The sequence below is a fragment of the Podarcis tiliguerta genome, assembly GCF_965153285.1.
Source record: "Podarcis tiliguerta genome assembly, chromosome: 7".
Taxonomy (NCBI): domain Eukaryota; kingdom Metazoa; phylum Chordata; class Lepidosauria; order Squamata; family Lacertidae; genus Podarcis; species Podarcis tiliguerta.
The window spans coordinates 25157550-25180613 of record NC_139540.1 but is presented as its reverse complement, the minus strand read 5'-3'; the positions used below and the strand labels follow the sequence as shown (position 1 = coordinate 25180613).

General features: G+C 43.2%; 1 protein-coding gene across 6 annotated transcripts in view; it reads right to left on the bottom strand.

The window, feature by feature from the left end:
• Positions 1-1158: 1158 nt before the first annotated feature.
• LOC310682339 (fibrinogen silencer-binding protein-like) overlaps positions 1159-23064 on the bottom strand; it is a 37501-nt gene continuing 15595 nt past the window's right edge. For 2 of the 6 annotated variants that reach the window (XM_083451003.1, XM_083451004.1), the window contains exons 4-16: positions 18444-18635; positions 16895-17179; positions 15355-15517; positions 13781-14006; positions 10772-10979; positions 10356-10495; positions 9003-9293; positions 7145-7219; positions 6639-6814; positions 4832-5093; positions 3110-3176; positions 2751-2951; positions 1159-1587 (exon numbers count right to left, since the gene is read on the bottom strand). In XM_083451003.1, the coding sequence (XP_083307129.1) occupies positions 1391-1587; positions 2751-2951; positions 3110-3176; positions 4832-5093; positions 6639-6814; positions 7145-7219; positions 9003-9293; positions 10356-10495; positions 10772-10979; positions 13781-14006; positions 15355-15517; positions 16895-17179; positions 18444-18635 (2483 nt within the window). In that variant the 3' untranslated portion in view covers positions 1159-1390. Of the gene's footprint in view, positions 1588-2750; positions 2952-3109; positions 3177-4831; positions 5094-6638; positions 6815-7144; positions 7220-9002; positions 9294-10355; positions 10496-10771; positions 10980-13780; positions 14007-15354; positions 15518-16894; positions 17180-18443; positions 18636-23064 lie in introns of those variants that run through there. The other 4 variants (XM_083451005.1, XM_083451008.1, XM_083451007.1 and 1 more) reach the window with 4 other exon arrangements.

Below are 23064 nucleotides of genomic sequence, written 5' to 3'. Positions count from 1 at the left end.
TATCAAATCCAAACTCCTCCTCTTCTTCTTCTTCTTCTTCTTCTTCAGAAATTATGGCAGGCCCATCTCATCCATCACTGTCTACTAACTTCAGTGACTTGCCAAAGTCCTTCCCACCACTGCTTCTTACTGGGAATTGAACCTAGAACCTTCTGCATGCAAAGCAGAGGCTTTCCCACTGAGCTATGGTCTTCTCCTTTAAACATTTCTTTAAAATGCAAGTCAGGGAAGAAGGTGGGATTTCAGCCAGCAGCCCCAAGGACACAAGATGAGGGTTAATGACTATGACTAATAACTACACCCCAGGAGTGGGACCAATGAATGCAAATGGTAGATCATTTGATAGTAACTCACTAAGTGCTGTAGAAAAGCACACTTTATTAATAATATTTCTCCCCACCAAGTCCTAGCACAGCTGGTGTTATTATCATTTGTGAATAACTGCATCAAAGGGACTATCCAAAAGAGGCTCATGACATGTATAGAACATTCCTATGATGATTCCATTAGTAATAAGTAATAAGAGGAGAAATATTTGCCCAAGTACAAGAGTGTGCTCAGCCCTTGGAATACGCAACCGTAGCACAGCCTTGTGAAGACATGGAAACTGTGAGCAACAAATGAAGGCTTACTGCTATTGTAATGGTTCTAGGGGTTGCTCGTGTGTAAGCCGGTGCAAACACCTGGCTGGATTGCCTGAGTGAACCTTTTCTGTCCAGATAGCCACTCACCCGTGGCTGTCTCAATCGCTGGCAGAATCCGTCAGTGGGCTTTTCTTAAACTTCTTCCAGCAAAGAAGCTCTTTGACGCCTAGTCTCCTCCTACTCTCTCTGCGCGAAAGCCTTCTGCGCAAGGAGGGTGTAGGCAGCAGAGGACCCCTACTCTCCCCGCTGGTCCCCGGCAAGGAGTCATGGGACCGCCTCGCTGCTTCCCCCATCTGCCCCCCTTCTCCACTGGTGCTATGCTGATTCTCTTCCCCAGAAGATGGGCTGCCTCTCCCAATCCCGGGACGCTCTCCGGAATCCCTCTGGATTTTGCTCTCTCCCTCCGGCACTGATGGCAGTTCCCTGACAGCTAGGGAAGTAATAGCCATGATAATAAGAAGGTCTCTTCTATGTATGACATAAAGGAAACCCTTGGGCTGGGTTAGCTCCAAGAAAGATATTACAAAATAATTTTATTTATGACACCAAATCAGAAAAAGTAATAGTAAACAAGATTTCTTCCCCAACCATAATTTATTCTTAAATCTTTCCCCAATATAAACCTTATTACATGCTCTTCATAATTCCCCAACAATCCCATTAGTTTGCTTTGCTTGTAAAAGATAAGGCACAAACGTCCATTGTGACTAAGGGAGAAACTAACGTCCCTGTTTAGATGGCATCATTTAGTTGGTCATATTTTGGAAAACGAATGTAATGTTTTCTTTTACTCTTCTAAGAAAGGGATCGGGAAGATTTTCGTGATTCCCAGAATAGTGTTTCCATTGCATCAACTGTGACATAGAGAGAGGCTTTTTTGAGTCAGGTTTCACATTGCTTTGGCCAAGCTGGCAATCTTGTAGAGAAAGGTTTTCCGAGGGACCTGAAAGAAATGGCATTTTTAGAGACGCAGGGAAGAACATCGAATGCCAAATCTGTTATTTTTGACAGAGAACAGTGTGAAAATTATGAAACGGATACAAGATCATGGGAACGAGTCCTTAATTTGTCCCCGTTTAAGGTGTTTAAGCGTGTGTAGGTGTGTGTGAGCGTGTGACTGAAAGAGCAAAGGCCTATTTGGTCCAGCATCCTCTTTCCCAAAGGGGTCAACCAGATTCTATGTACCTGGAAGCGCACAAGCAGTTCAAGAAAGCACTATGTGTCCTCTGCTGTTTCTCCTCAGCAAGTGGTAATTGAGAGGCATGTTGTCTCTGATCCTGGAGATAAGATGTACACAGCCATCCTGACTAATAGCCAGTGATAACATCATTCTCCATGAACTTGTGTAATCCCCTTTTAAAAGGTATCTAAGATAGTGGATTTCGTAGGTTAACTCTGCACAGTGAGAAGAAGTCCTCCCTTTCATCTGTCCCCAATCTACCACCTGTGATTATGATTAAACATGGGTCAAATTATTGCACAAAAGGCATAGTTTGTAACACAAACTGGGAAACCTGCGCACCACAATCTGCTGTTAGCCTGGATAGCTCAGTTGGTTAGAGCGTGGTGCTGGTAACACCAAGGTTGCAGGTTTGATCCCTGTATGCGAGGAGCTGCAAAGCAGGGGTTTGGGCTAGAATTCAGGTTTCCTCAACCTCGGCCCTCCAGATGTTTTTGAGACTACAAGTCCCATCATCCCTGACCACTGGTCCCGCTAGCTAGGGATCATGGGAGTTGTAGGCCAAAAACATCTGGAGGGCCGAGGTTGAGGAAAGCCTGGGCTAGATGATCCTCAGGGTCCCTTCAAATCCCACAATTCTATTAATCTATTCTATTACAGCTCCCATCACCTCTAACTATTGGCCATTGGCCATGCTGGATGTTAGTCATCAGGAGAGAAACAGCAAGTTCTCCACCCCTGATTTAGAGGTTCCACAAAGAGGCAATTTGTTATTCACATAAAAGCAATTACCACTGAAAGCTACCAATCCCTATTTTTGCAATTTATAAAGACATTAAGGGAATGCTGGGTACCGAATTGTATACTGAGTTGGAGAGAAGCCAGTGGCCAATGGAGAGGAGGAACGAAAGCAAAACAAAACTCACCTAGGTCACCTTCCTTTTCTGTACATTTACACTCCAGCAAATCGTGGGTAAGGCAGCTAGACTCTTCATGCAGGGTGAACAGATCTCTAAGTTCTTCAACAGAAAAACGGATGTGTTCAGATCCCTTGGAAAAGTCGACAACTGCCCCAGAGAGCCCTTGCTTACTGATCTGTCTCTGATAGATTTTCTCTTCTATTGTGCCTGCATTGAAAAAAGCAGAGACACTGGTTTTATTTCTGGAAATGAGGGCCTGAGATAAAAGCCAACAGAAAATGCTGTATAATTCTTAAGAGCGGATACATCTAGAGATGTTTCCTGCAAACCAAACTCAAACAAGAGTTTGCAAATATGCGGTGGACCTGTAGTAAGCAGTCTGTAAATATGCACTGTATGTCTCTGCCCATCTCTCCAAACTCTGGCCATTGCCTAAAAGGGAAGGAGAAGGGAAATATGACTGAGCACACTATTCTGTATTATGTGGCTGGCAAGAGCATTTCACCTTATTTAAATTTACCCGCTTCTCTAACATTTGGTTGTCAGTTCTTTTTCGGACCCAAACTATCAGGTCCTGGAATTTATAAGGAAAACCAAGTGCAACATAAACCTATATATGTTTATTAAAAGGTGGATCCCAAAACTACATGTGAAGGAGAGCCGTAACTGAGGCTGCCAACATCTCTTCCCTGTCTTATAAACAGCTGTGGGTGATGCCGTATTTGGACTGAGGCATGGCAGGAGGGGAGTGCAAGCCTGAACCTCCAGCTGCCAATTGCGTAACAAAAATCAGCACCCCTCCCTATAGCCACTATTAGCTACGGAGAGGAAAACACACAGGCCTTCCACAGCTAATAGAAGCTTCTGGCATGAGGGATTATCTATCAGAGACTCAGCACAATGGTAAAGGGTTAAAACCCCATTCCCCGGCTCTGCGGTGCCACTCCAAATCAGGCCTCCCTGAGGCTGTGGCAGCACCAGTCACAGAACAACTCATATTAACTATGGCCTTAAGATGACTCCATTAAAACCAACAGAATGTGTATCATCAATTTCAAGAGCAAAGCATCCAGTGGTCATGACCAACCAAACTGAATTCTCAAAGCTACACAGGCTCCTCCCCCCTTTATTATGATTACAGCATCTCTATCATCCCTAACCCTTTCCCAACAAATTAAGGTAATGTACGACTCCACTGGATGAAAGCCCGTTTCCTCCATACACATCTAATTTTAAAAGTAATTTAGTATTAAAAACAGCAGCCAAACTACAATTTTTTTACCCTGTGTGTGTCTGTGCATAATGTGCAAAACAATGGTTAAGATCCAAAGAACAACTTTAGGTGTGCAAGGCCTTTGGCAAGCCCAGCGACTTTTTTTTTTAAACTTCTTTGAGCAACAGGCCTCCATGTCAGATCACAATTTTTCTTTTTAACCTTCCTTGGTTTCAAGATCAGTGAGCTACATGAGGAACTAGTGCTTTGGGGGGGGGAGGGGGTTTATTGGGTTACTGCTTTTGGTTTGATTTTATATGCTGTGGTCTTATTGTGAACCGCCCTGAGACCTCCAGGAATAGGGCAGTGTATATGTTGAATAAATTAATAATAATAATAATAGCAATAATAATAATAATAATATAATGGCAATGGCTTACTTCAAAGCGTTGTTCAGACAACGAATGCAAGGGGAATTATTCAGCACTTCAGATATTTTAACCATCCTGCATAAATCAGTTATGGCATTTTCGTTCCTTGCAGCTGAGCTCAAAATAATGAGACCCCTATGCAACTAGCTATTCTCAAAGTAACTACCATATAGCCCTCGGAAAGGAGAAGTTTGCCTATTTGAATTGGGCTTTGAGCATCCTGTTTGAAATTTCCTGTGAGAAAGTGAGTTAAATTTCTGCAATGGAAAACATTAATTCCACCTGCATCCATCTTTGGTAAGTATGCTCAGCAACCCCAGGGCACAGGCCTGCATACAAAATGGTATCAATCTGAATGTTTCTTTGAGCAAAAATGTGTGCCATTAAACAGCTGCTGCTAATGATGCCTGGTGTAAAAGGCTTTTCAGACATTCACAACAAACCTGAATATCCGTGGCTGGATTCCAATCGATATCATATAAGATTAAATGGGAGGCTCCGACAAGGTTCAGACCCACGCCACCAGCCTTTGAACTCAGCAGGAAGATAAAAGATGGGCAGAATTTACTATTAAAACCATCAACGATCTGCTGTCTCTGGGAGACGGGAGTGTTGCCGTCAAGCCTTGCATAGGAATATCCATGGCGTTTGCACACCTCTTGCAATATGTTCAGGGTCTGTGTGTAATTGGATACCACCACGACTCTGTCAATCCAGAATACAGTAGATCTGTTACTGGCTAATACAGTTCCTTCAGGTTCATTGCATTTAAATCTCCAAAACGTATATATCGTTAGCGTGTGTACCAAGGGCAGGGTACATAATTTGCATGCAAAAAGGTCCAGTGTTCAAATCCTTGGAACCTCTAGGTATAGAGTCGAGAAAGGCTCCTTTTAGCACAGAACAGGTCCAGGTAAGTGCCAGGCCACAAGCCACATGCGGTCTGCAGCACTTTTGGATCTGGCCTGCAGCATCCCCTCCTCAGCACTGCCCCCCCCCCCAAGAAAGTTTCCATTCAGACCAATGAGAGATATTTTCTTAATTCCTGCCCGGGTTGCGGCAGGGTGAATTAGAGGCAGGCAGCTGGGAAGGGGAAGGTAACACTCCTCTGCGGTAACTAGTTTTTTAAAAAGGTCTCATATGCTATGTGGAAGAGGTTATTCTGGGGGGGGGGGGGTCATCATAGCAGCTGAGGACTGCAGACAATATTGAGCTAGATTGCACCAATCGTCTGTCTCAATACTAGCCTGCTTCCCAGGCTACAACTTTGCTAAAACTCAGTGAATGCCAGGTTATCAGATGAACAACATTATAGAGACCTAGCCTTCTTCCTTCAAAGAGCACAGGGTGACAAATAGCCATGGGACAGAGGTTGAGCAAGAGTGTTGTAGCCAGATGCCACCTGCATGGTTTTAAGAAGTGCATTGTTGTGGTTCAGGAGGGAGGGGGTTTGCCTTATTTTTACTCCTGCCCATGCAAAATGGGCTCCACCTGGTATGCAGGCTGAGACGCTACCTGCCCGCAGACTGTCTCACCAGAGTGGTGCATGCTCTAGTTATCTCCCACTTGGACTACTGCAATGGGCTCTACGTAGGGCTACCTTTGAAGGTGACCCTGAAACTACAACTAATTCAGAATGCGGCAGCTAGACTGGTGACTGAGGGCGGCCACTGAGACCACATAACACTGGTCTTGAAAGACCTACATTGGCTCCCAGTAAGTTTCTGAGCACAAATCAAAGTGTTGGTGTCGACCTTTACAGCCCTAAACGGCCTTGACCCAGTATACCTGAAGGAGCGTCTCCACGCCCATCGTTCTGCTCGGACACTGAGATCCAGCGCCGAGGGCCTTCTGGCAGTTCCCTCACTGTGAGAAGCAAAGTTACAGGGAACCAGGCAGAGGGCCTTCTTGGTAGTGGCGCCCGCCCTGTGGAACACCCTCCCATCAGATGTCAGAGAGATAAACAACTACCTGACATTCAGAAGACATCTGAAGGCAGCCCTGTTCAGGGAAGTTTTTAATGTGTGACATTTTAGTGTATCTTTGGTCTTTGTTGGAAGCCGCCCAGAGCGGCTGGGGAAACCCAGCCAGATGGGCAGGGTACAAATAATAAATTATTATTATTATAACATCGATTGTTAGGATCATCTGTTCCAGGTGTATGTCATCTGAGAGAAATCAGATTAAATCAAAAGATTCAACTACACTAAAAAAAGAGAGAGAGAGAAGCTGACCAAACCAATTTCCTACCTTTCTGCAGGGCTCAGTTCCCGAATTGCTGCCAGCAACTGCGTCAGCACGTTCAATTTCCCCGAGTCAGTCTCAGAGAAAGAGGTTGGGGTATGTTCTTGAGAAACAATATCAAGCAAAGCCTCATGGAGGTTCTGTTTCTCTTGCACATCACAACTGGGATCACATCCTTTGTCCTAGAAAAAGAACAGTTCATTAAAAGTTGGGTGGCTTTTATTGTTAACATGACATATTATTTTTAAAGCATCAAGCCCCACACTTCAGACAAGTTTACTCTGGATCCTGGAAGGGTGCAGTTAATCACTAAAGCTGTTTTTTTTTTTCCCCTTCAGTGACAAACAAAAGTTATTAAAGCCTTACAGCAAAACATTTCTGCTTCTTCCTTCTTCAGCTGCTCTGAAGTGAATAAAAGGATGCTGTAGCCAAAGTGGGTGTTATAAAGCATTGAGGACAGAATATCCCAAAATGTTGAATACGTAGATAATACTGCAAGTATTAATTCTTACTTTTCCTTTGACAGAGCTCCCACTCCATGCCAGCAGTTTAAATGACAACGCTTCTTTGTAGGATTGTGTGTGCTTCTAATTAAAGGCAAAAAGTTGCATGGCTTGAAAAAACTCTTGTTAAAGCTCAGTAAGGTTTACAAGTCTAAACTATGCAATCAGCACCACTTAGCTCCATGGAGCTTACTCCCATGAAACTATATACAGGACTGCAATTATTCCACAATACTAATAAATTGGGTATCACACTATGTACTGTGGCTTTTTTGCACACATGCAGCATCATGATGGAACAAGAGAGCTGCCTGTAAAATTTACTATGACACATCCTGCCTCCGCCTGTGGCCCTGATCCACTGTGTGTGTGTGTGTGTGTGTGTGTGTTGGGGAAGGCAGAGGAAATGACTACGTTTTGTGTGTATATACACACACACACACACACACACACAAATATATATAAATATAATGTATTTCCAAGCAGAAGGTTCAAAGTTGCCACTAAAGCAAATAAAGAAGCATCTTAGGCAGGGGATGCTTGGCAGGTCCTTGGCAGGAAAATCAGCATGGAACAGATTCCATAAAGGTAGCATCATAGATTTGTAGGGATTTGGAAGGGACCTCGAGGGTCATCTAGTCCAACCCCCTGGAATGCAGGAACCTCAAGGAGATCATACATTTTTAAAAGATTGCCCTGAAGGAATCATGGCTGCTACTGGCAATATAATACAACAGAAGCAATAGGCATTGCTTTGTAAAAGGACAAGATAAAATACGCTGGCATCTCTTGACATCTTTTATTAACTAGTTTGAGAGGGAGTTAGGGAGACGGGATAAGAAAAGCCCAATTAATAATGAGTGCAGAAGCCAGCTAAGAGAATAAAGACTGTAAGAAATGGAACTGATAAAGGTTAACATTTCATTTTCACACTTTCCAGGCTTGAGGTTTTTGAAGAAATCAAAAGGTGTGGCTACTTTCTGAAGTACATAATTTCTCAAGGGATTTTTGCTGATCTGCTGGTAGCAGCAGCAGCAGGCACTGCTGTAGTAAGTAACAAAGGGCAGCCTCGAGGCAAAGGGAAAGGGAGACAAAGAAAATTCATTTGTCCTGTAACAGCAGCCAGAACATCTGAAGGGCTGGAAAAGAATTTGATCCTTGCCTCCAATGCCTTCAACTGCAGCTGCAGCTGCCGCTGCTGATACTAACAACCCTCTAGAGCTGTTCCATGTGCTCAGGTGAGAAAGTAGAAACCGAGGGGGGGGATATATCTGCAGCAGTATCTGGGAGGGAAGCATCTTTCCCAAAGCTGCCATGGGCAGGTCACTCCCAAAGGGTAAACATCAAAGGGCATTAGGGCTCGAGGGAGTAATGATCTGAACCCCAGGTGAGAGATGGGGGTGGGGCTACAAGGGAAGCTCAGATAAAAGCTGGGAGGTGAACTGCCCGAAATAAGAGATGTGCTTGCCACACAATGTATGCATGTAATTTGTTTCTTCCTCTCATTGCCCACTCAGATCTGTTGACTCTGCAACCACCATAGTTATTCACAACTTTCAAGGTTTGCTCCTACTCCCAGATGGTTTGTTAGAAAGTACAGAAGCAGCACCTTTCTTAACAAGATTATCATGCTGCTGAGTCAGGTTTTTTAGGTGAATTAATATAATTGGGAATAGTTTCATTGTATTTTTGTGATAAACTCATTTTGAATTACTGTAATTTGTGAATTTATTGATATGCTTATGTGGTTTTTGATACTTGCTGGTCCTTATGTTGACTGAAATGCTGTCCATTGTGTTTTTTCATGGCACCGATAATGTGGGATGCTTTGTAAACAACGTGTTTAAACAAAGCACAATATACAAACCTTTATTGCTTTGAAGAGAAGGCAGGGGTGGTTGCAAAGCTTTTTCAGAGCTCCAATGCATATTAAATGGGAGCTGTTTTCCAGACTACCTTGAAGGCAAGATCTAACAAACGGAGAGCTCATCAGACTTCGATACAGATCGAGCTGCAGTGCTGTTGGGCGGCAGAAAAGTATGCTCTCTAATTTAGGAGGGAGGAATTTGTTTATGACATCTTGGGTTCTTCTCAGAATGAAGAGTCCAGTGAGGCGAGTCAGTTCTGCTGCTCTTCTCTCTCCCAGTTCAATTTCTTCCTAAGTAAACGAAATGGACAGTCAAACTGGCTTATACAAGCAAGCTCAGCTGAATAGTAATGATCTATAGATATAGAGACCTGCAATGTTGTATTGAGGAGTGTTCCTCTTTGAGTCAGGCAGCCCCGTCCCCCTCCAGGATACTCCATTCCATCCCCCATCCCCAAAGTACAGAGCATGTGCAGTTCTGATACATCCCCCTACTGTGGGTGGGTGGTGACTGTGTTTCAGAAATACGAGGGAATGATAAATCCAGTTCTCAAGTTCACACCACTCTAGCTTGGCTAAGAAATGCAATCTGGAGCAGAGATAAGGCAATAGGGTTTCCATGAGGAAGAAGCAGACTTATCCACTGTTAACATGCACCCCTTAACTTTCTCCTGCATAAGTCAATAGTTGTCATTTCACTCCTATAGGGAAGAGTGAAGTACTGTGCCTGAGGACAACTGTTGCAATGAACACCAAACTTGCCACCCACCCCTGATACTGGGTGACTCATCCAATAACAGTAGGGATCCTCAAAATATGAGCATATTATGAGCGTACGAAGTTCCTTTGTAACAGATCAGACCATTAGTCCAGCTACTACTGTATCGTTTATGGGGACTGGATCTCTAGGATTTCAGGCAAGGATCTTTTCCAACCCCTTTTGAACTAGAGACCTTCTGCATGCAAAACATGGGCTCTGCTTCTAGGTTATGGCCCCTTCCCACTCATTGTGCCAAATATGTTGTGCCTCTGCATACTGATGTGCTCTGTGCAGACCCCACTCAGCAAAAGTTATGAGCATTTCGCCAGTTTTCAATAGTATTCAGCAATGGAAGTCACTATAGGGAGCTAAGACCAAACGGAGCCGTTTGTGTTGTACAATAAATTCTGAAAATCCTACTCAGGTTTTAGAAGTATGAACGCATGTAACACTGCAAGGGTAAAGTTATGTAATGCCTTTCTGTACAATCTCATCCAAAAGAACTGATCATTCCTCATAAATTGTCAAGAAGCACCGGATGCCCCTTAATTTTAAACCACGCTGTTCAATTCCAGATTTTGATGGTAATGTACCTTTGTTGCTGAAGGCTCTCGGGATCTGAGAATAGGTTCCTCATATACTTTTTTGTATGTAGACAAAGGACCAAGTATTCCCGGATTTACATACTCTATTAATGCATAAAATTCTTGCAGATCATTTTGTACTGGAGTACCTTGGAAGAGAAAAGGAATGCATTTACACCTTCAGAAGGGCGCCCCCCAGAGATACTTACATTTTATTCATCTTCTGCATTACAATGTAAACTTATCTTTTTTACTGTATGGCAAACAGTGCTTCCAGCTAGAGGGGTCTGATCTCAACATCTTGTTTGGACACAAATAACTCTTCATGTAGTGATCCCTCTCCAGCTACATTCATAAATGTAACAAACACTTATTTTATCCCCATGCTAGTCCGTTTGCTGGCAACAGGATGATTAAGTACTCACCAGTCAGAATAATTCTCCTCTCACAAGACAGACTGGCAAGTGCAGTCGTCGTCTTAATAGCAGCATTTTTCAAGCGATGTCCCTCATCACAAATGACAAGGCCAAACTGTGCCTTCTGTATTTGGTCCAAGGAGCGTAGAAACATCTCATAACTAATGATCAGGACTGAATAAAGCGGGGAATTGATGAACTCTTCTACTTTGTGATCCTGCAGATCGGAGAGAGAATTATAATGCCTTGTGGGTCAGGCAAGTTGGCAGTTTAAAGAAACAAAAATGCCTGTGTGTTTACTTCCTCACATAGCGGTTAGTTAATCTGTGTATGTCACTGCCATAAGACATGGGCATAGTTGCTAGTTTAGATGGTTCTCAAAGGTGACAGCATCTTAAAAAGCAGAGACATCACCTTGCCAACAAAGGTCCGTATAGTTAAAGCTATGGTTTTCCCAGTAGTGATGTATGGAAGTGAGAGCTGGACTATAAAGAAGGCTGATGCCGAAGAATTGATGCTTTTGAATTATGGTGCTGGAGGAGACTCTTGAGAGTCCCATGGACTGCAAGAAGATCAAACCTATCCATTCTTAAGGAAATTAGCTCTGAGTGCTCACTGGAAGGACAGATCCTGAAGCTGAGGCTCCAGTACGTTGGCCACCTCATGAGAAAAGAAGACTCTCTGGAAAAGACCCTGATGTTGGGAAAGATGGAGGGCACAAGGAGAAGGGGACGACAGAGGACGAGATGGTTGGACAGTGTTCTCAAAGCTACCAGCATGAGTTTGACCAAACTGCTGGAGGCCGTGGAAGACAGGAGTGCCTGGCGTGCTCTGGTCCATGGGGTCACAAAGAGTCGGACATGACTAAAAAACAATGAAAGTGATTACTCCTGTTCACAGGGGAGAAAGCTATCCGTGGCCAGTAGTCATGATGGCTGTACACTACCTGTAGGATGAGAGGCACCATGCCTCTGAACACCAGCCACTGGGGAAGAAGAGCAAGAGAGTTGCTTTCATGCGGGAAGCCCTGCTAGATGAGGGCAATGGTTTGTCAAGCCCAGCATCTTGTTTCTCAAACTGACCATGATGTGGGCTTCTTATGCATGCATGCATGTGCATATAAACATCCTAATTCACATGCATACTCTCCAATCAAAAAATGTTGCACCTTCTGTTAATTGCAAAGCAGAATAATGACTCTGGTGAGGGGGAGGCACCCTGGTGTTCTGGGTTTTTTTTGCCCTTTTTCCTATCAATTGTTACATTTGTTCTAACAGCAGAGGAGAAAGGTGGAATGACAAATCACGGTAGGCCCATAACAGGAAACGCTATCCTCCTCCTGGCAGTGCTGATCGGAAAAAGAAAGAAAGAAAGAAAGAAAGAAAGAAAGAAAGAAAGAAAGAAAGAAAGAAAGAAAGAAAGCTGCTAAAAAGCTCCTCATTATTCACTATTCACAAATGGTGAGGTGCTTCTACTTAGTTGTGTTGCAAGTCTTTGGGTAGCTCCATTGACAATACCACACAGCATGTCAATGTAGAATTGTAAAGTTACATCTCGATTTTATTTTCCCCACATGGGGAAGCAGCCAAAAGCAACACTCAAAATGATTTTTCCAGTTTTTATAACAGGAATACAAATGCTAACAAGGCGCAGTGTAAACATTCTCAAACCAGCTAACAGACTCTGCAACAGTAAAAATAGAACTGAGGTCTATCCAAACACCAAGGAAAGTACCTAGCATTGTTACAGGTGGCAGGTGAACATTGTTCCTGGTTCGCACATCATGTTAAACAATGGTTTAAAGAAATCTTAGTTAATAAGCCATGGCTTAGCGTTATATACTAACCCAGCAAAATGCCTTAACTATGCCTTGTTTGTGAAAACAAACCATGGTTTGTTGTTGCTTTACTGACCTTAACTATGGCTTAGTATTACATGTGAATGTAAGTACCTCCCTAACGATGCTTTACGTGTGTTTGTTTTGTTGCCCTGCCCAAATTGCCCACCAGGTTACTGCAACTTTAAGCAAGAGAAGCCAAACTTGGCATTCAGCAGCTCTCACTAGAAAATTTCCTGACGTTCACGTTGCTGCTAACTCTGACTAATAACAGGATCCTGTTCCCCATCCAGCTCTGCCTTTCCCTGCCCCCATCCCTGCCCCACTTCAATTCACAGCTGCAGCTCAAGCTGGAGTTGAAAACTTAAAGGGAATTTCTTTGACATATCACTTTGAGCTCTACCTACTTTATCCAAGTAGGTACAGCTCACAGCAGCAGCAACTTTAAGCACAGAAATAGAAGAGAGAATGCCAAGTAAGTGGAAGGAATTCAAAAGAGGTTCTATTCCTGTTGATCATTACAAATGAAACAGATGAAAATACTTAAGTGTGCATTATTGAAAGCAGTCTTTTAACCATCCAGTAGCAGATGGAGAGGGGAGATAGGGGATAGCTCCAACATAGGTAAGGTTTACTGAGCTCAAATTTATGGTAATGGGTCAATTGTCAAGGACCCAGTGGGCAGACCAGAGGAGTGGAAGAAAATGATTTCTAAAAAAACCCCACATGCTGCAAAGGAGTATGGGCATTTCTTTATCGGGAGAATGTAAGGAGAACACTGCCGCTTGATTAAAGTTGCTAAAGACTGCTAAGATTCCCACCCCCTCGCTCTTGGAGCTGACCAATGGAAAGGGAAATGGTGACATGATGAGGTAATGCTAGCAGCTGGGCACTGTAAAGCCTTATGGGACGTCAGGAAGAGGGGCAGCTTAGGGCAAGAAGTAGGTCGCGTGGAAAGAAGGCAGTGTATGACAAAACAGAGCGTGGTGCTGATAATGCCAAGGTTGCAGGTTCAATCCCCATAAGGGACAGCTGCATATTCCTGGATTGCAGGCGGTTGGACTAGATGATCCGCAGGGTCCCTTCCAGGATTCTATCTGCAGAACGTTCTTTGGCATTTTTCAATTAACAGTGGTTTAAGAATGGTTTAACATGATGTACAAACCAGACTATTATCTCACCTGATCCACTAAGAACACCTTGATTCTCTCACTTCCCAGCCATTTTTGAAATTCTTTCCCCCAGTTCTTCACCAGACTCCCAGGAGTGACTATCAGTGCCTGTTTTATTACAGGTTTGCATCCATATGGCCCTTGACGCAGGAGAGTCCAGAGGACTGAAATGCACTGCAGAGTTTTTCCTAAACCCATTTCATCTGCAAGAATGGCTCCAAATCTACAGCTTACTCTGAAAAAAGACAATTGCATGGTTGATACTTTATTCTTCTTCTTCTTCTTCTTTTAAACCTTGCAATTCTCCACAAACCAGTCTTAGGAAAATCCATATTGTTAAGCAATGTAAGTCCTTTTTTCTTTTTCTTTTTCACAAAAATATGTATTGAGGCCTGGCCTTAGATTTTTATTTTGTTTACTTACTATTTGTATGTGTTGGTTCAGTCACACACCTTCAATAATATAACAATGTTGTTACAAGGTGCATATCAAATAATTCATTTTAGTGCAAAACCAGATAGGGTAAAAACCCCACAAAACCCACAAGGGTAAAAACATTAATACAGTGGTACCTCAGGTTAAGTACTTAATTCGTTCCGGAGGTCCATACTTAACCTGAAACTGCTCTTAACCTGAAGCACCACTTTAGCTAATGGGGCCTCCTGCTGCTGCCCCGCCGCCGCAGCGTGATTTCTGTTCTTATCCTGAAGCAAAGTTCTTAACCCGAGGTACTATTTCTGGGTTAGTGGAGTCTGTAACCTGAAGCGTATGTAACCCGAGGTACCACTGTATACAGAAAAGGCTACAAAAATGAATAACAAAATAATGTTTATGTTTATTAGCTTAATCTAGTATTTTTGCCTAGAATACACCTCCTTCTAAGTTTCTGAGGCTCTTTTCTTGTACAACCTGAATCAAATTTCTAGAAAGCTCCTAACTTTGGCAAAAGCTTTCTCAACTTACTCTGATAAGGGAACGAGATTGGAACAGTTTTACTGAATGAACAGGAATCAATATCCCTACTTTCTCCTTTCATTGTGGTCTTCTCCTTTGTTCTTATTCAGAAGTCCAATGAGGCTTACACTCAGGTAAGTGTGTATAGGATTGCAGTTTAAAATCCCTACTTCAAATTACAAAATTTATGTTAAGCAAATGGCATAGCAATTTCAACAGTGAGCTTTCTCACTAACTTCCCTGTTAATATGTAACGTGTCAAGTGTATCTCGAATGAGTGCCCTGCTTCTCTGAGGGTGGAATTTGCTAGGAGAGAATCGGTTGCATTATTCATTAATAGAAACCTCCTGCTGCAGCTAGTCCAAATGCAATTCAACCGAATTAACCACCAGGGCTATGCCATTTCCTACCACTACAGCATACCCATGACATGTAGGCCAATTCTCAATAAGCTTCGGAGATACCAGCCTGCCTCCCACCCCATGCCAAGGTTCTAAAAAGACTGATGAAATCAGAAAGCAAGAAGAAAGTTTGCCCACCTGTGTGATTTGCTGCAGATGACTGAAAGGCCATCCTTCGGCTTTTGTTCACGCAATTTAAAAAGAAGTACAAAATGATTATCCTCTTACCTCATTCCCATCATACATTCATAAAGAAATGAGATCCCTTCCCGTTGGTGCGGTCGAAGATGGTTTACAATGTGGGGGTCCACAACAACATCCACCACAGGCAAGCCCGACTTGTTGAACAACCGCTGGTGATTTGGGGATGGGCGCAGCATAACTAAGCAATCTTAAATTTGAAACACAGGAATCATGAATGCTACGTTACTGTTTATTCAATAAAAGCTACTGGTTGGGGGAGAAATGACAGCTGGCAAACACTGTTATGTTTTTAATTATCAGATTAAGTAAAGCAGCAGAACGGCAAGTGATTGTCAATGTTACCTAAATAGATTTTACTCTTGTTTTGATTTAAATGCATGGTGTGGATCTGCCCTCAAGGTATGAAGGAATATTTGACTAGCCACTGCTGCCTTCCCCAACTGGTACCCTCCAGCTGCTGTTGGACTCCAACTCCCATCAGCACCAGCCAGCAAGCCCAACAGTTAGCGCTGATGTGAATTATAAGAATTTTAAGGTCATATATATAAATGCTTGGTTCATAAATGTACCAAGCAAGCACATATATAAATGTATAAACCACATGTCTGAAACCCCGCAGAAAAAGGGTCCTGAAACCATTTTGTCTCTTCCAAATGACCTCAAATATTTCTCTGCAAGGTTGAAGGAAATGGGGAGCCTCCGCATTATCTCTATGCTCACAAATTCTGTCTCAAGGGCACATTTAAGAAATGAATAGAGTGAGCCTGTGACCTGTGACCTGGATTCAGGAATTGAGTAGTTATCATAACAAAAGAGTGGTCAGGATGCCCAGGTAATCCAATCAGGCAACCTGGCAGACAGGATAAAAACAATGCACTCAGATTTCTGTTGTAGTCCGCCCCTTCTCTGATGGATGGATGTATGATGTACTAGGGGGTGTTCTTGGGCTACACCCCTTCTATGATGTATGTATGGAGGGGTGGTCTTGGGCTCCAGGGTGAGCAATTCAAAAGGCTATATAAGGGCTTGAGCGCATGGTTCGGAGTCTCTCCTGTCTCTTGCATGTGGCAGTGAGGACCCTGTTGCAACAGTTAATAAAGATCAGGCTTACTAGCTGCTTTGCTTCTCAATATTCTCTGGTTGGCCTCTGTTATTTTCTCCTACCTATAGAGAACCTACAAAAGGATTCTATATGGGCTCTTGGGTACCCCATAAGGAAAAAGGAGCAGTTTTTTGTTATAACAATAAGAAGAAACAATTGGAGTGCCCCAGGCTGGGAAAGGTTAGGCTGCTGCAGAAAAGAAAGCATCCTCTCCAAATTAATCAGATGGGTGGGCATTAGTTGTAGATTGTCCATTTAAATGTATTATTGCCTGTTACTAGCAACCCCTGCACATCTCCTAATGTAGATTCGAGATTAATTAAAAAAATATTCACCCCAATATACTGGAGCAGAGGAGGCCAAAAAAACAGGGTCTAAATCCTGCCGTTCTATTCAAATTCAGAAGAGGATAAAACAGAGGTTAAAAACAGATTAAAGCAGGTGAACCATAAAAATCCTCACTTGGTGCGCATGGATCATGACGTGGGTTATAGTTCTGGAGGCCTTTGGGAGGATTTCCTTCAGTGTTAGTTTTCGATACATTTTTGAAAGGGTTGCAGAATGGTTTTGTAGCAGCTTGCGAGACGTTCCAAATCTCCTCGGCAGTCTTCACACCAGACTGAAAACACTTGCCGCTTTTGAAGTCCTCTTCTGCAATTGCACCCATCACTTCGATTTCTTTGCCTCCAACCATCAGAGTCTGGCCTTGGTCAAAATTCTCCAGGTCTTTGGCTTTGTATCCAGCACCTAAGAAAGGCCGCAAAATGTTTAGCCGAGATGAACATAAAATTAAAATAATAGTCATAATGAAAGTGTCAGGTGAAAGTTAGACAAAGACTTTGGCCACATTAGGTTGGATCCAGAGCGCCCTGTCCATTAACGGAAAGGCTCCAAGATCCAATGGAGACTCCTTGCTGGAAGAAGGGAAGGAGAAAGCAATTCTCACTGATTCCTCTAAAGCCCTACATCCTCCTTCTCATGCTTATCCAGAGGATTCCCCCAACCAGCTCCATGGGTGTCTGTTTGAGAACCCCTGAATTAAGGGGTGTGAAGTATTACTATACTTTTGAACCATCAGAACAAAGCAAATAATTTGTTGGATTTACAGTGGTGCCCCGCAAGACGAATGCCTCGCAAGACGGAAAACCCACTAGATGAAAGGGTTTTCCGTTTTGGAGGTGCTTCGCAAAACGAATTTCCACTGGGCTTGCTTCGCAAGACGAAAATGTCTTGCGAGTTCTTACGGGGGTTTTTCCCTTCCCCCCCCCCCTTTTTCCCAAGCCGCTAAGCCGCTTATCAGCTGATCCGCTAGGCCCGCTAAGCCGCTAATAGCGCTAATCTGCTAAGCCGCTAATGGGCTTGCTTCGCAAGACGAAAAAAACCGCAAGACGAAGAGACTCGCAGAACGGATTCTTTTCGTCTTGCGAGGCACCACTGTATCAGTTAGAGTAAAGAAAAACCAAAATGGTGGGGTGCATTAAACATGAGCCTTCAGGGGCCTTCAGCCTGAGATTTGGCTGCTTATTTCAAATCAGAGGCAGGTCTCTGCCTCTGAAGCTCCGGGTCACATGCATCTTTTCCTAACTACCCTCTTCTCTCTCCCAGTTCTCTTCTCAGACTCCTCCCTGTCCTTCCCCACATTCCTCCAGATCTTTCTCCAGCACCAATACTCATACCCTAAGTCCTTCTGTTCCTTCTGACCTACTTCCTTCTCAGGCCCCTCTGCCTCTTTTACTCTTCGTTTCCCAAGCCCCTGCACCTGCCTGGCCCTTCTCTCTTGGATTTGAGCCCATAACCAGTAGCAAGCACCCAGAGACAATTCTGGCTTTCCTACTTCTCTGTGACACAAGAACAGTTCAGCCAATCACTGATGAAGATTGCACCACTGCCAAATTTCCTACTCCATTGTAATGCCGACCATACAAACAACTGTTTTCATTTTATTCAAGCACATGTTTTTGGAGCAGTGCTGAACTTCTACACATCAGAGTTGCACTCCAATTGGCATTACCTTTTCCAATGTCTCTGCCTTCTGTATCTTTCAGGGTCACCGACTTCCCTCTCACAATAAGAATGGCATCACCTTCCCACTTCTTGTGTTTTTTCTTGGAGGCCTTGCACCACACTACACTGAAGTATTTTGTGAGGCAGCCAGGGTCCTCCTGGTGCCTGGCTGTTGCTGTTGTCACTGGGCACGCTGGACCTGTAGAGGCGAAGACACACAAAGAAGGGGAAGGAGAGAGCGAGCGCTTGTAACACGTCCCTCAGGTTGAGCCCAGGGAGGCAAATGACATGACAGCTGTGAGTGCTAGCTCAGCTGTCAGTCTTTTCCCTTTCTTTGTGCTTTTAGATAGACTATATGCCTTTCTTTTTTTAAGAAAAAAAATTGAAACTTGCAGACACACTAAATTTGAGAAGTGTATATGGTACTTCCCATAACTTCAAAAGAAAAGGGGGAAAGTTTACTAGAACAAATGCTGAGCCTATTTAAATATAACCCAAACAGGTAATTTATACCATCTAATATCTCTTGTCCACATTGTAGCATAATTCTTTTTATTTTTAGTATTTTTTTTTAAATGACCATACTGTATACTGAAAAATGCAATTCTAGCAATAAATTTCAAATACACTGGTCTCAGTGGGTCTACTCTGATAATAATCATGCTTTCTACAGTGGAGCAGAAACATGGTTTATTCTAGTACTCACTATCTACATAATTTGAACATCCTTGCCTGTGTAGAATGTGTGGGATTACCTTGGAAGAAGTCAGAAAGATTATTCCTTTTTTAAGCATTTTAATATGCTATGCAGCAGCAATTCCATATAGACAAGCCAAAGACATTCTTGGAAGGGGAAGACATAATCTTTCCAAACCACATTACATAAACCCGATTTACATAAATGTAATTCATTCAATAATTTAAACAGGAAACTAATAGTAGAGACCAATTTTAATAAGGGTTATTCAGAGGTAGTCATGTGTATCTAAATATTCATGTTCTGCCCATCCTGTCTACCAACTTCCTTTAGTGTAAATTAAAAAAGCAAAATTTCTAGAATTTAGTAATCTGGAGTCTAACTAAGCACACAAATGTTCCTTGATTTCCTAAAATCCCATTAACCTTATCATTTTGCACTAAAGTAGCTAGTAAGATCCCTGAGCAAGTGCTACCCATATCAGTATTTTTTTCTAACTCCAAAATATTTCAATATTTTTTGCAGCACAGGGAAGGGAGGAAAGAATGGGATAATGGTGAACTTTATCTCTGGACTGCATCAGATATTTTATCCTATTCTAGTTCTGAGGTGCCGCCCACAGAGCAAGGCAGGTTGATTGCTGCAGCACCATGGAGAGCTCCTAATGAACAGCGTGCTTGACAAGGGTTGGAGGTGAGCCTTTGCCTCCAAGTCCATCTTTCTGATCCTCCACCTCTTTTATTGGAGCACTAGAGGCTCTCAAAGGGCCAGCCCTCTGAACTGAAGGTAGGCACTTCTCCTTTGCTCTAGGTGTCCCATGCACTGTCAGACTGGTGGGGTAGCATAGGAGGCACTCAGTTTCTCAGGCCAGAACTAGCCGCCTGTGAGGGTCTCAGTTCTAGTTCTATGGCCCTGGTCCATGGGATCCAGTTTAGCGACTTCCTGCCAGTCAGCCTCATGGTCAGTGAACCCCCTGATCCCAAACATGAGACCTGAGGCTCGGAAGCTAGGAATCTGGTCTAGCTTCTCACACAGTGGCAGTATAGCCTTTGACTCGTTGTCCTGGTCACTGCCGGACTTCAGGATTATGACAAGTTTTGTTTTCCAGTTACCTCTCTAGGCACACTGTGTTGCATTATTCAGGCAGCATCAAATGTTTGGAAAGAGTTGAAGTCCCTTGTTCTTACTGTTGTAGGATCTACCGGGCTTTTATTTTCTCCAGCCCTATCTTTCAGTTGGTTGAGACCCTTATAATGGTGGCAATTAAAATAAAACACAGTCTTTGATAGACTTGCTGAGAATATCTTTACCCTGCCTGACATTTTTCCTGATTTTCAATCCCTGTCCTCTGTTGCCTACTCATGAACCTCTGCTTTCACTTGAATGACTATTGAACAAACACTCAACATCAAAAAAGATTCCACCCACGTGACCTGTCAGCCTCTTCACCAGTTGTCCAGGCTTTCAACACAACCACTGTTGAGGATATGTGTAAAATAATGGATTTTGGAGGCAGGCTTCTGGAGATGCCATTACCATTCCTTCACTGACATCTCTGGTCCAATTCCACAAACTATTTTGTTAAAAACCTCTTCAGAAATTGTTCTTGGGGAAAAGTGAACATTGGTACTTACTGTGATAAGTTCCTTCTCTGTAGGAAGGAAGTGGGGTTGTCACTACCCACCTCTCCACTGGCAGGAAGTCAAACTTTTGATAGGGTACACCTATCAGGGCAGGGCAACCCCCTCATCAGTTCAATTTGTGCTTAAGCAGGTAACCTTATAGCCAAAAAATAAACAGGTGAAGAAGAGAAGACGACCCTAGTATGGGCTAAAGAGTAAGAGAAGAACAGGGGTGGGGGAGAGACAAGTGGAGGAACAGAGCAGGTGCAGAAAGAGGAGCCAGGAAAAACAAGCCAAAGAAGAACAAAGGGAAGTCCGGAACCATAGCTAGTCCAAGTAATATAAACACTGAAGCGCCTAATCAAATTCAACATGCTTTATCAAACAGAAGGCAACCAAGCCAAGAACAGGTCCAAGTAAAAGGACTGAGGGCCATAATTCCAGCCATGAATCTGAAAGTCTGGGGTTTCTGCTTCAAAGCTTGCCTGAAGTTCCATTTATACTTGCTTAATTGTCCTAGCAGCTAAGAAACAGCTGGAGCTCAGATGTTAAAACAATGAGGCTGAGTACGATCCAGGCAATGGTCATAAACTCCCTGCCCCTGCCTCTTCCCCCACACCCTCCCCAAATTGCTGCAGAGGGTTGAGGGAAACCCCAGAACAGATTTAGGGGGCACATCAGTGCTTTTTTTCAGGGGGTATTCAAGAGTAAGCAGTCCCAGCACCTCTTTTTTTGGTTGTTAATAAGTGTAGCACTTACTGTAACAACTTCATGGTAACTACCGGCACTTGTTTTTCAGGGGGGGGGGGGGAGCACTGGGCACAGGGATACCAAGGGATTGGGAAGGAAAGTTCCTGTGCTCATTTTAATAATGCAGTGGTTATGGTTATTTGTTCATTTATTATGTCAGCTATGTATATATTGCTTACCACCAGAGTTCTAAGCAATCAAGTTACAAAAGATAAAATCAGTTAAAATTAACCATAAAATCAGAAAATTTCTGATCTATAAAGATGTTAATTGTCATAAGTAAGGAGTGGTGAAACACAATAATCTTTTAAATAAATATTTGCACTCTAAAGGGTTTTGAAGTTTATGGGAGTAGGGGGATACACATTTTGTCACCAGGTAGCTAGACTTATATATGCTACTGATCAAGATTACGGCGACTTCTACAAAATATTTAATCAGTGATCTCTACACTCCTAAACTGTTTACAAGCTTTATTAAGGCCAATTTATTTCCAGGAATAAAGAGCTCATGAAAACAAAAAACCCAGAAACACAGATTGGGGGTGGCGGCAGGGAGACTGAGAGTATACAAGCAATGCTCCCTAAGTGTAGGTAAAGAAGGATAAAGGATGAAAGGACTAAACCAAACAAGATTACGTGGAAGTAATCTCTTTCCCTGCCTCTTATTTTACAGGGCGATATCCTTTGCACATATCAGAAATAGAAGAAGCTTTATCTAGGTGGCGGAGGGCCCCCTGAAAGGAAGCCAAAATTCAAGAGTGTGTGTGCAGGAAACTGGTTCAACTGGAACTGTTAGGCAAGTACAAGCTAGCAGCTTCAGAAACAGACAAAATAATTAATTATTTCACACCTAAAAGTCAGAAACATTAAAAAAGCAGAGGAAGCTGCCTTCTATTGAGCTCTACCATTGGGCTATGGTACTTCCCCTTCAAAAGCCTACTCTCACTATTGTACTTTTATAATTACGTTTTAGTATGTTCTGGCCCAGTTTGTGTGTCCTAAGTAAGGGCTTGTCCATACCTTTACCTTTCCTCCGCTCATTCCAGACACGTTCTGCAATTTAAAACGCAGTGTCTGAGCACCTTTCCCCTGCCCCCTGGAGCTTTCCCTGCAAAAACCTTCAAAGCTCAGTCAGAGGAACCGTCAATCCGTGGAAAACCCAAATTGATTTTTGCTCCAATTCAACTTTAAAGAGCAGGTTTCCATGAGGAAATCTTGGGGCAAAAACAAAAGCCTAAAACCGCTTGGACACAGAGCATTAAAGTGCAAACCTCTGATTGGAAGAGCAAGACAATAGGCAAGTATGCATAAGCCCTAAACCAGTGACAAGGAACTTTTGGTCTGCAAGCCTAATTAGGACTGCTAGGACTTCCCATTTGGCCCTTGTGGCTATTTTAGCTAAGCCATGCTCAACTGCCCTACGCTTGACGTCTTATGTGACTCGGGAAGGGGAGGCAGGATAGGTAAAGATGCATCTGGGCCAAAAGGCTTTGCTGATCGACTATTAGAAGTACCGCAGTGCTGCAATAAACCATAGTTACCATGAATATTGTGCAT